The sequence below is a fragment of the Heteronotia binoei genome, chromosome 17 (assembly GCF_032191835.1).
Source record: "Heteronotia binoei isolate CCM8104 ecotype False Entrance Well chromosome 17, APGP_CSIRO_Hbin_v1, whole genome shotgun sequence".
Taxonomy (NCBI): Eukaryota; Metazoa; Chordata; class Lepidosauria; order Squamata; family Gekkonidae; genus Heteronotia; species Heteronotia binoei.
The window spans coordinates 46,428,058-46,441,399 of NC_083239.1; the positions used below are offsets into that span (position 1 = coordinate 46,428,058).

General features: G+C 48.2%; 1 protein-coding gene across 1 annotated transcript in view; it reads left to right on the top strand.

Annotated features, from left to right (window-relative positions):
• The window catches only part of NECTIN2 (nectin cell adhesion molecule 2), a 158,315-nt gene that overhangs the window by 84,399 nt on the left and 60,574 nt on the right, over window positions 1-13,342 (top strand). The window contains 3 exon segments of the mRNA XM_060258236.1: window positions 1,746-2,002; window positions 2,004-2,100; window positions 13,033-13,326. Of these exon segments, the coding sequence (XP_060114219.1) occupies window positions 1,746-2,002; window positions 2,004-2,100; window positions 13,033-13,326 (648 nt within the window).

Here is a 13,342-nt window from a genome sequence, read left to right on the forward strand (position 1 = left end):
CTATTCAGGGCCAACCCTGGTTAGTCCTTGGATGGGAGACCCCCAAGGAATAGACAAAGGGGGGGGGGGACGACTTAGCATTTAAGGACAGTCTGATCTTCTCCAATCGCAAAAGCTAACCAGGGCCCGACCCTGTTTAGCTTCTGAGATCTGTGAAGATCAGACCAGCCTTACCCCTCCCCTTTTGTCTGTTTGCTGTACCTTGATCCCTTCAGTTTTTCCCCCTCTGTAATCCTATCATGCCACCCCTAGAACAAGAAAAAGGAGAGAGGGAAAGAAAGAGAGAGAGAGAGGAAGAGAGAGAAAGAGAGAGAAAGAAAGAAAGAAAGAAAGAGAGAAGAAAGAGAGAAAGAAAGAGAGAAGAGAAAGAAAGAAGAAAGAGAGAAAGAAAGAAAGAGAAAGAAAGAAAGAAAGAAAGAGAGAAAGAGAGAGAGAAAGAAAGAGAGAAAGAGAGAAAGAAAGAGAGAAAGAAAGAGAGAAAGAAAGAGAGAAAGAAAGAGAGAAAGAAAGAAAGAAAGAGAGAAAGAAAGAAAGAGAGAAAGAGAGAAAGAAAGAGAAAGAAAGAGAGAAAGAAAGAAAGAAAGAGAGAAAAAGAGAAAGAAAGAAAGAGAGAGAGAAAGAAAGAAAGAAAGAAAGAAAGAAAGAAAGAAAGAAAGAAAGAAAGAAAGAAAGAAAGAAAGAAAGAAAGAAAGAAAGAAAGAAAGAAAGAAAGAAAGAAAGAAAGAAAGAAAGAAAGAAAGAAAGAAAGAAAGAAGAAAGAAAGAAAAAGAAAGAAAGAAAGAGAAAGAGAATAATCCCAAGTCTGACTTGTAAAAGCTCCGAGAATCTCTTTAAAGGGATCTGGAGCTGACTGAGCAGTCCCTTGCCTGCCCCCCCTCCCCGCAACTTGAGGCTGGAGAACAGGGTGTGCTTTTGTGGAAGCTGGCAAAGGGGGCTTGCGAGAATTCTCTCGGGGAAGACGGAGAAGGAGACGGGGAGGTCAGCCAACGCTGGATGTGATCGGGGTCTTGATCAACCGAGGCAGAACTGGAGCGCCTTCTGTTGAGGTCCGAGGCTCTGCTTGAAGACTAGGAGGCTCACAGTGATGACTGCGTGGATTGTAGGGTTGCCAAACTCCAGATGGGGCCTGGAGATCTCCGGGTACTACAGTTGATCTCCCACAGGGGTGGAATTCTATCAAGGAGCTCCTTTGCGTATTAGGCCACACACCTCCTGATGTAGCCAATCCTCCGAGAGCTTACAAAAAAGAGCCTTGTAAGCTCTCGGAGGATTGGCTACATCAGGAAGGTGGGGCCTACTATGCAAAGGAGCTCCTGCTAGAATTCCACCCCTGGTGGGCCTTCTGAGAGCCCCTGGGTTTTGGCCACTGTGTGACACAGTGTTGAACTGGATGGGCCATTGGCTTGCTCCAACATGGCTTCTCTTATGGTCTTATGCATTGGAGCATGCCTACAAGGGCTTAAATGTGCACCAAAAAGTAAAGTGTGAATGCCACAGAGAGATCTGTCAGTGGCTGTTAACCACAGGGTATAGATGGAACTCTCTCTCTGTCTGGGGCAAGTGATGCTCTTGGTGGTTGGAAGGGGGCAACAGTGGGAGGGCTACTAATGTCCTGGCCCCACTAGTGGACCTCCTGATGGCACCTCAGGTTTTTTGGCCACTGTGTGACACAGTGTTGAACTGGATGGGCCATAGGCTTGATCCAATATGGCTTCTCTTATGTTCTTTTTCTTTCCTTCTCCCAGTTGTACTTGCCCAGAGGGTGAAGGTTCAAGATGAGGTCACCGGCTATGTGGGGCAGGAAGTCACCCTGCCCTGCAACTTCATCAACACCAGCCCGGACATCAAGGTCAGCCAGGTCACCTGGCTGAAGGAGACGGGCACGAGGAAGCAGAGCGTGGCCGTGTACCACCCTGACCACGGGCCCAGCTACCCGACGGAGAAAGGCACCGGGCACATCCGCTTCCGGGCTCCATCCCTGCAGGACGCCGCCCTGGTCATTGGGCCCCCTGCGCATGAGCGACGAGGGCATCTACACCTGCGAGTTTGCCACGTACCCGCTGGGCAACGAGGATGGCGTCACCCGTCTGACGATACTGGGTAAGGGCATGGGCTTTTGCTGTAGGAATATACCCTTGGGTCAGAGCTTCTGTGTCTAGTCAAGCCATACAGGTCCGTGTGGACTGATAGCTTTATTACTTCAAAAAGAATTATTTTTCAAACGAACAAACAAAAAACAGAAGAAAAGCAAACCACTGCTTGAGACAGACAAAAAAAAAGGGAAACCTTTCTAATTTAAAAACATAGAAACGAGATTACAAGGAAAGTATATGTAAAAATACAAAAACAGACAATGTTGAATTCAATTATTGGCAGAGGGCTTAATATTTAGCACAATTTTCATTTTATCTTACAAGATACAGCTACGAGAGGAAGTTGTTGAAATATTTTTTAACATTCTGCCTTCAGTTGCTTCATAGCTTAGTTACAAAAGGAAAGATGTGACTGCAAAAAGAGCTGTACAGTAAGATGTCTTTCCTCTGTGGAGATTGAAGTGGTGGATGTAGTTCTCCCTCCTTGTCTGCACAATATGTGGTAGGTTATGCTGTAAGAGAGGGCCTGGCGCAAGATCAGCCAGCAAGTTTTGGGGCAGATGGTAGACCCCCCGGTTTCATGGATGTCAGATCCCTAACCCAGGGATCCCCCCCAACTTTTTTGAGCCCGTGGGCACCCCTGGAATTCTGACATGGGATGGTGGGTGCAACCACAAAATGGCTGACGTAGAAGGCGGGTCACAAAATGGCCCCCAAGGGAGGTGGAGCCAACCACACACAGAGAGGAAGTCCACGTGCAGGGGGACAGGAGGGGTAATTTTTAAAACATACGGTACATTGGGAAATAAGGATGAGAGAGAGTAAAACCAACACAGTGGTGACAGCTGTTGCCAAAACGACGTTATTTTAATCCTCACAGCCAGTCAGATCTCCAGAAGCTGGTCAGGAATCCCACTCACATTTCAAAAACGCAGAAAAAATGTTGGTGGGTGCCATGGAGCCCTCAGGGGCATCATGTTGGGGACCTCTGCCCTTTTCGCTGCACCCTGCTGGCTCTTCCAACATTGGCAGCCTAAACGTACGGGTTATTCTTCCAGCAGTCAGTTAATGCAAAGCTGCTGGATAGGGTGTCCCTGCATCTTGCTATCAAGACTGGGAGCTACCAGCTTCCCTGCCTGTCTGAAAGCCATCGAGTTCAGTGCTGGGCACGTTGGTTCTCTTGGCTTCCTTCCCTTCCCCCAACGCCCATCCTGCAGGGTAGGCTTGCTGCTGTTCCAAGGCTGACCAGAGAGCTTCATGGTTCAGTAATGAGTGGACCATTGTCTCCTCTTGCTCTCCACTCCATCGGATCAATCCCGTGGTTTTTCAATCTGTTTGCCCCTCGGGACGCACGTCGCTGTCAAACCTGTGCACATTCCAGAAGATTCCAGGGTGTGTAGTCTCTTCTCTTGGGGGAGTTGGTGAGGCCTGTAGACCTTGGTCATCATCTCCCACAGGGTCCTTGAACACACCTAGGGCTGCCCTTTCCCCTTATATTTGCAAGGTCAGTTGGGTTGCGACAGTCTTTCTGGGAAATCCTTCTGCAGTTCTGATAACTGCCACATTCCTGACAGGCTGTTGATGGCTCTCCAAAGCCGTTCTGAAATCTTCACGCACACACACAGCTGTTGTGGTGTAGTGGTTACTGTGTCAGCCTAGGATCTGGGAGGCTCCGGGTTTGAATCCCCACTCTGTCTTGCAAGCTTGTTGGCTGACTGCGGGTCAGTCGCGCACACTTCACCTGACTGAACTCATAAGGCTGTTGTGAAGATAAAACAGAAGAGAGGAGAATGACATGAGCTGTCTTGGGTTCTCGGTTGGGGGAGGAAAGAGGAAAGGAAAGGTCTCCTGTGCAAGCACCCGTCGTTTCCGACTCTTGGGTGACGTTGCTTTCACAACATTTTCATGGCAGACTTTTTACGGGGTGGTTTGCCATTGCCTTCCCCGGTCATCTACACTTTCCCCCCAGCAAGCTGGGGACTCATTTTACTGACATCGGGAGGATGGAAGGCTGAATCAACCTCGAGCCGGCTACCTGAAAACCCAGCTTCTACTGGGGATTGAACTCAGGTCGTGAGCAGAGCTTAGGACCGCGGTACTGCAGCTTTAACACTCTGCGCCACGGGACTCTGAGGGAGGAAAGGCAGGGCGTAAATGAAGTGAATAAATTTGTTTCTCAGCTTGGCAGCTCTCTCAAAATGGCACAGAATCTGGGCCCACCGCTTTCCTCTGTTCCTGTGGGGCAGAGGTACCTGAGCCTGTTCATTCTTCGTCTCCTCAAACGAGGGCTACAGCTCCTTCCTTGTTCTGCCTGGTATTTTGGGAGCTGCGGATTGTCTGCATCCGACTCTGTTCTGACAGAAGGGGGATCGGTACATTTTTAAATTGGTTCCTCAGGGCCATTCCTGTATCAAGCCGCTTAGAACGCTTTCCCCCGCTCGCTCATCCCAGTGCTGCGAGGTATCGTTGTGTCCTAATTCCCGGAATTAATTATGGACAATTCATTCTAATATCGGCAACCTGGGAACGTTTAAGGATGGTAATAAACTCTTACCCAGCAGAGTATACATGCTTAGATCCCTCCACCACCTGGAAGGGCTTTGAGCTACTGAGACTGGACAATGTTTTGTGCGCAAAATGTCCGGTGCAGGGATGACACCCCGGTTGTCCTTAAGGGCTCTTGCTTCTGTTTTTAAATTTAACCAGAGAAAGGGACTCTCTGCAGGTGAGCAATATCTCCCACATCCTTTGTACATTTACTTCTCCATAGCTCGAAAGGGCATCAGGGCCTTCCCAGCAATATATGATTAAGTGCTCTCGCTTCTGTTTTTAAATTTAACCAGAGAAGGGTCTCCCCGCAGGCGAGCGCTGTCTCCCCCAACTCCCGCATCCGTTGTACATTTGCTTCTCCGTAGCTCGAAAGGGCCTTCCCAGCAATATATAAAACAGACTGGTTTGATTTCTTTTTCAGACATAAACTGAGTTGAGTATTTACTTCCCCAGATAACCATTTCAGCTTCTTAGCGACATTATCGTCATAATTATATCATACACATTATGTATCTGTTCTATCTTCGCCTATCGAAGCGGTCCACTTGCCAGCTATTTGTGGATTGAGTGCTTGTGCAGTTCTTTTTGTGGCAGTACTGCATAAGCATAGTCAGGGCTTTTTTTTTTTGTAGCAGGAACTCAAGAATGCAGCCAGTTTGGTGTAGTGGTTAAGTGTGCGGACTCTTATCTGGGAGAACCGGGTTTGATTCCCCCCTCCTCCACTTGCAGCTGCTGGAATGGCCTTGGGTCAGCCATAGCTCTGGCAGAGGTTGTCCTTGAAAGGGCAGACTCTTATCTGGGAGAACCGGGTTTGATTCCCCACTCCTCCACTTGCAGCTGCTGGAATGGCCTTGGGTCAGCCATAGCTCTGGCAGAGGTTGTCCTTGAAAGGGCAGACTCTTATCTGGGAGAACCGGGTTGGATTCCCCACTCCTCCACTTGCAGCTGCTGGAATGGCCTGGGGTCAGCCATAGCTCTGGCAGAGGTTGTCCTTGAAAGGGCAGACTCTTATCTGGGAGAACCGGGTTTGATTCCCCACTCCTCCACTTGCACCTGCTGGAATGGCCTTGGGTCAGCCATAGCTCTGGCAGAGGTTGTCCTTGAAAGGGCAGACTCTTAACTGGGAGAACCGGGTTTCATTCCCCCCTCCTCCACTTGCAGCTGCTGGAATGGCCTTGGGTCAGCCATAGCTCTGGCAGAGGTTGTCCTTGAAAGGGCAGACTCTTATCTGGGAGAATCGGGTTTGATTCCCCACTCCTCCACTTGCACCTGCTGGCATGGCCTTGGGTCAGCCATAGCTCTGGCAGAGGTTGTCCTTGAAAGGGCAGACTCTTATCTGGGAGAACCGGGTTTGATTCCCCACTCCTCCACTTGCAGCTGCTGGAATGGCCTTGGGTCAGCCATAGCTCTGGCAGAGGTTGTCCTTGAAAGGGCAGACTCTTATCTGGGAGAGCCGGGTTTGATTCCCCACTCCTCCACTTGCACCTGCTAGCATGGCCTTGGCTCAGCCATAGCTCTGGCAGAGGTTGTCCTTGAAAGGGCAGACTCTTATCTGGGAGAGCTGGGTTTGATTCCCCACTCCTCCACTTGCACCTGCTAGCATGGCCTTGGGTCAGCCATAGCTCTGGCAGAAGTTGTCCTTGAAAGGGCAGCTGCTGTGAGAGCCCTCTCCAGCCTCACCCACCTCACAGGGTGTCTGTTGTGGGGGAGGAAGGTAAAGGAGATTGTGAGCCGCTCTGAGACTCTTCGTAGTGGAGGGCGGGATATAAATCCAATATCATCATCATCATCATCATCATCATGATCATCATCATCATCATCTTTTAGGGATAGCATAAAAAGTGAATCTATATCCATGCCCATAGACTTAATTTTCCTCTCAATAAATACTAACCAATTCGACATATTGGATTCTGAGAGCAGTTGATACAGAAGGCTCTCCAAATCAGAGTAGAAATGTAGCCGTAACCAATATTTAAATAACATTAGCCATGCTTGTGTTTCCACAAGATTCATCCCTGTTTCTAAACATAGAACTGCATAATGGTACGCACTTTGGGAATCCCAGGATTTTCCGTAGAAATTTTGATTGGGCACCTTCAACGATGTTGTCCAAGGCTGTGATCCAGACTGGGACCCCATATAAGAGATGTGGTATCATTTGAGCCTTAAAGATTTTTAGCGCAGCTGGGACAAACTGATTGCCTCTACTATAAAAGAAGCGCTGAATAGCTGCAACGCTAACATTGACTGACTTAATTATACAGTTTAGTGATTAGTCCAAAGTGTGTTATATTGGAAATGAATTCCTAAGTATTTATAGTATTTTACTTGTTCCATCTCTTTGCCACCTATTGACTTGGCTTCCAAGATTTGGAAAATCTTGGCTTCCAAGATTTGGAAAATACAATTTTAGATTTGTCATAGTTCAAAAGGAGCTTATCGTGGTTAAAGGAAAGTGATACAACGGGCAAGCAAGCGTTTTAATCCAATTCTGGAACAAGATAGTAAAACTGTATCGCCCGCGTATAAAAGTAAGGGAACATGTCTGGCACCGAGTTTAGGACTATGATGATCGATATCTGACAAAAAGGGAGCAAGGTCGTTAAGAAAGAGGTTGAACAGAAAAGGGGCCAACACACAGCCTTGTTTAACCCCTTTGTTTAACGGGATTTTTGATGTAAGATTGCCTGATGAAGAGCATTTGACCTGACAAAAGTTAGAAGTATATAATTTTTTAATAAGCATGAGAAGTCTTTTATCAATAGCCGAATATTCTTTTATCAATTGCTGAATTTCTTCAACAGGCCATGGAAACCCGACAGAGACTGGCTCCGGAATGACCATATCTTATTTCTTTTATTCATTTAATTTTGTTAAACTTGAAATTACATATATTTTACTCATTTTATGTACATTAGCTCCCCTGCGTACTCTATTTTCCAGGATTTTATATTACTTACATTATTATTTGTACTGCTAAATCTGTTTTATGCCAATAAAGGCTTGTTGTTGTAGCAGGAACTCATTTGCATATTAGACCACACACCCCTGATGCAGGCAGTCCTTCAAGAGCTTAAAAAGGTAAAGGTAGTCACTCTGGGGTGATGTCGCATCACGATGTTTTCACAGCAGCCTTTTTTACTGGGTGGTTTGCCATTGCCTTCCCCAGTCATCTACAGCAAGCTGGGGACTCATTTTACCGACCTCGGAAGGATGGAAGGCTGAGTCAACCTCGAGCCGGCTACCTGAACCCAGCTTCTGCCGGGATTGAACTCAGGTCATGAGCAGAGTTTAGAACTGCAGTACTGCAGCTTTACCACTCTGCGCCATGGGGCTCTTAGTACAGGGGGTACTATAAGCTCCAGGATTGGGCTACATTGAGGAGGGGTGGCCTAATATGCAAATGAGTTCCTGCTACAAAAAAGCCCTGAGCGTGAATAGACTGGCAAATTATAACAATGATTCCCTCCCAAAATTGGTTTTGAAACGATGCTTCGGTGAAGGTCCTTGTGGCATGTTTGCTATTTCTTTCTTTTTTAAATATAGAATTTATTTATAATTATAAATTGCTTTACGAACACAATGACGGTACAGTATGCAGGGGTGGAATTCTAGCAGGAACTCCTTTGCATATTAGGCCACACCCTCTTGATGTAACCAATCCTCCAAGAGCTTACAAAAAAGAGCCTTGTAAGCTCTTGGAGGATTGGCTACATCAGGGGTGTGTGGCCTCATATGCAAAGGAGCTCCTGCTAGAATTCCACCCCTGACAGCATGTAAAAAGAAATTTCAGAAGGCGAGGGAAACCAGTCCGTTGTAAAAGCCAGTCGTAGGGGGGTCTGTGGTTGCCTCAGTTAGGGGGAACGCCGAATAGCGAACTGAATGCAAAATTCGTCTTGCAGAGAATTCCTAGCCTTTATGCTCAAAAAGATATATGATCAGGGCAGCTGAACCAGGCTTCTGGTGTTGGTCGTGGGCAGGGCTCTTTTTCTAGCAGGAGCTCCTCTGCGTATTAGGCCACACCCGCCTGATGTAGCCACTCATCCTGGAGCTTACAGTAGCCTCTGTATTAAGAGCCCTCTTGGAGGATTAGCTACATCAGGGGGGCGTGGCTTAATATGCAGAGGAGCTCCTGCTAGAAAAAGAGCCCTGGTCGTGGGCACCTCGCTTTGCCACTCTCTGCAGCTAGCAAACCCAGCATAAAGTATGCCAGAAGCCTTTGTCTTTTTTAATCTTTGGAGCTTGCTTATAAAATTATGCATAGAGTAGAGCGAATTGACAGAGAGAACTTTTTCTCCCTCTCCTGAAATACTGGAACTTGAGAAGGCGATGGGCCGTGGTTCGGGACGGATAGAAGGAGATACTACTTTACCTTGAGAGTGATGAAAATATGGAATTTGCTGCCTAGTGATCTAGTGATGGCCACAGGAAAGAACAGTTTTAAAAAAGGGGACCAGATAGATTCATGGAGGATAAATCTGTCACTGGCTACTAGCCATGGCGGCTGAGGGGAACCTCCACATTCAGAGACACTAAACCTCTGAATACCATACCTTGGAGACCACATCAGGGGAAGGCCTTGGCCTCTATGCCCTGTTGCTGGACCTCCAGAGGAACTGGTTGGCCACTGTGTGAGACAGGGTGTTGGACTAGATGGACAACTGCTCTGATCCAGCAGGGCTCTTCTGATGTTCTTCTCAGGGGAAGGCCTTCTCAGGGCCTCTGTGCCCTGTTGTTCTTGTGAGGGGAAGGCCTCAGCCTCTCTGCCCTGTTGTTGGCCTTACAGAAGAACTGGTTGGCCACTGTGTGAGACAGGATGCTGGACTTGATGGACCCTCACTGGTCTGACCCAGCAGGGCTCTTCTGATGTTCTTCTCAGGGGAAGGCCTTCTCAGGGCCTCTGTGCCCTGTTGTTGGCTCTGCAGAGGAACTGGTTGGCCACTGTGTGAGACAGGGTGTTGGACTGAAAGGACCACTGGTCTGATCCAGCAGGGCTCTTCTGATGTTCTTATGAAGCCCTTAGCCTCTCTGCCCTGTTCTTGGCCCTCCAGAGGAATTGGTTGGCCACTGCGCGAGGCAGGATGCTGAATTAGATGGCCCACTGGTCTGATCCAGCAAGGCTCTTCTGATGTTCTCATGAGGGCCTCAGCCTCTATGCCCTGTTGTTAGACATCCAGAGGAACTGGTTGGCCACTGTGTGAGGCAGGATGCTGGACTAGATGGACACTGGTCTGATCCAATGGGCTCTTCTTTATGTTCTTATTTTAAAATCCGTCCTTTTATATCAGCAACCTTATTTTTGCCAGAAGACCCTCCCCCCCACACACTCAGTCCAAACTGTTGGGAAACCTGAATTTGTTTCAAGCCAGGGAGAAGAAGATGGGATAACCTGACTTCATATTATCCTGCTATCAATATTATTCACGATTTCGCTGCAGCAGTCCTTTGCCAGTTATCTCAGCTGCGTTTCTTAGCTTTGAAAGACGGGAGAGTGTTGCTATGGAGAAGTAGAACCCAGGAGCTGGGGTGGGGGAAGAGAGGAAATATCGGGCTATCTTTCAGATACCTAAAGATAAATCCTAGCTCTTCGTTTTCCCATGCAACACCTGAAGCTTGAAACCTGAGCTGTGTGGTGTAAACATGAACGGGGTGCATATTTTGATGGAGAGCTGGCAAGCTGGCCCCAACATTTCCTCCTGCCAGCGTGTACGGGTCAAGGGCTCTTGACACTCCCCAAACATACCCCCCTCCCCGTAGGAATAGCAGATAGAGGCCTATTTTGCAGTTCAGCTCCAAGGAACAGCAAAAAGGCAACTGAAACCTTCCCCTCTATTAAGGTGCTCCAGGACCTCTTTGCACTTGTTGTCTTTATGTACCCCCTCCCCAATGAAAGCAGGGAGAGTCCAGACTCCCCCCCCCCCCCCGAAAAAAAACAACCTTCATGTAGGAAGGGCAGGAAAGAAGATCTTTGCTCTGTGATTGAAGCTGAGCCGTGACAGCCATTTTGAGGCTGGTTGCATCTTCCGCTGCTGCCATTTTGTGGGTGCATTTCCGCTGCACCCACCGCACTGCGCCTGTATCCCAGACGTTCCTGTAGGGTGTGTAGGCCAAGGGCTCTCCACACCTCGCAAACATACCCCTTCCCAGGATGAAACTGGGCCTCTGCAATCTCTCCTAGTCGGGGTGGAAATCTAGCAGGAGCTCCTTCGCATATTAGGGCACACCCACCTGATGTAGCCAATCCTCCCAAGAGCTTACAGGGCTCTTTTTTTTTAACTCTTGGAGGATTGGCTACATCGGGGGGCGTGGCCTAATGTACAAAGGAGCTCCTGCTAGAATCCAACCCCTGCTCCTAGTCAAGGTAACACTGAGAACTGGAGATAGATCAAGATGAGTATTTTTTTTTTGTCGTGGGAACTCCTTTGCATATTAGGCCACACACCCCTGATGCAGCCAATCCTCCTGGAGCTTACAGTAGGCCCTGCACTAAAAGCCTTGTAAGCTCCAGGAGGATTGGCTACATCAGGGTTGTGTGGCCTAATACGCAAAGGAGCTCCCGTGACAAAAAATCCCTGGGTAGCTGTGTTAGACTGTCTGCAGCGGTAGGAAAGAGCTCACAATACAAGAACTCGTGGGCATTTAATGAAATTGCTGAGCAGCCAGGTTAAAATGGATAAAAGGAAGTCCTTCTTCACCCAAAGGGTGATTAACGTGGAATTCACTGCCAAGGAGGTGGCGGCGGCTACAAGCATAGACACCTTCAGGAGGGGATTGGATAAACATCTGGAGCAGAGGTCCCTCTGTGGCTTTTAGCCACAGTATATGTGTGTGTGTGTGAATACACACACACACACACATATTGGCCACTGTGTGACACAGAGTATTGGACTGGATGGGCTATTGGCCTGATCCAACATGGCTTCTCTTATGTTCTTATGTGACCCAGTGTGTTGGACTGGATGGGCCATTGGCCTGATCCAGCATGGCTTCTCTTATGTTCTTATGTGACACAGAGTGCTGGACTGGATGGGCCATTGGCCTGATCCAACATGGCTTCTCTTATGTTCTTATGTGACACAGAGTGTTGGACTGGATGAGCCATTGGCCTGATCCAACATGGCTTCTCTTATGTTCTTATGTGACACAGAGTGTTGGACTGGATGGGCCATTGGCCTGATCCAACATGGCTTCTCTTATGTTCTTATGTGACACAGAGTGTTGACTGCATGGGCCATTGGCCTGATCCAACATGGCTTCTCTTATGTTCTTATGTGTGACACAGAGTGTTGGACTGGATGGGCCATTGGCCTGATCCAACATGGCTTCTCTTATGTTCTTATGTGACACAGAGTGTTGGACTGGATGGGCCATTGGCCTGATCCAACATGGCTTCTCTTATGTTCTTATGTGACACAGAGTGTTGACTGCATGGGCCATTGGCCTGATCCAACATGGCTTCTCTTATGTTCTTATGTGTGACACAGAGTGTTGGACTGGATGGGCCATTGGCCTGATCCAACATGGCTTCTCTTATGTTCTTATGTGACACAGAGTGTTGGACTGGATGGGCCACTGGCCTGATCCAACATGGCTTCTCTTATGTTCTTATGTGACACAGAGTGTTGGACTGGATGGGCCATTGGCCTAATCCAACATGGCTTCTCTTATGTTCTTATGTGTCACAGAGTGTTGGACTGGATGGGCCATTGGCCTGATCCAACATGGCTTCTGTTATGTTCTTATGTTCAAGAGAGTCCTGTAGCACCTTAAAGACGAACCACATTTGTGGCAGGGGAGGAGCTTTTGGGAGTCACTGCTCATTTCTTCAAGATGGGTGTTTGTTTTTTCATTTGTTTCATTAGATTGCCTTCCCCCTGCCTGGGCAGGGCACAGGGCAGTATACAACATAGTAAATTCATGACAAATATAATTTTTAAAATGACTTCAATCAGGGCTTTTTTTTTTGCGACAGGAATTCCTTTGCATGTTAGGCCAGGGGGAGGGGGGGCATGGCCTAATATGCAGAGGAGTTCCTGCTAGAAAAAGAGCCCTGTAGCCAATCCTTCAAGAGCTTACAGGACTCTTAGTACAGCGCCTACTGAAAGCTCCAGGAGGATTGGATACATCAGGGCTGTGTGGTCTAATATGCAAAGGAGTTCCTGCTACAAAAAAGGCCCTGGTTTAAACAATAAAAACACACTAATTTCCTAAGAGTTGGTGCTAGAGAATTCCAGTAGCACCGTTGCTGCATGGATTGGGAGGGGTGGGGTAGGGGACGGGAGTGCTAAAAGGCTGTGACCATCACTGTCTTCAGCCATAAAAAAGCCCATTTTCTGCAGCATAATCAGTCTGCCACTGACTTCCCCCTTTTTCTCCCTCTGTCTAGCCAAGCCCAAAAACTATGCAGAAGCCCTGGAAGTGAAAGCTGGGAACGCAGAGGTGGCCGTGGCTGCCTGTATTTCAGCCAATGGGAAGCCAGCCGCTCAGGTCACGTGGCAGTCGGGGCTGAACGGCAACTTCACCACTTCTGAGGTGACCAACGCCAACGGCACCGTGACCGTCACCAGCCGCTACGTGATGGTGCCCACCAAGGAGGTCAACAACCAGCGAATCTTCTGCCACATCGAGCAAAAGACCCTGGCACAGCCGGTCTCAATCCCGGTCACGCTGTCTATATTATGTGAGTGACTTTGAGG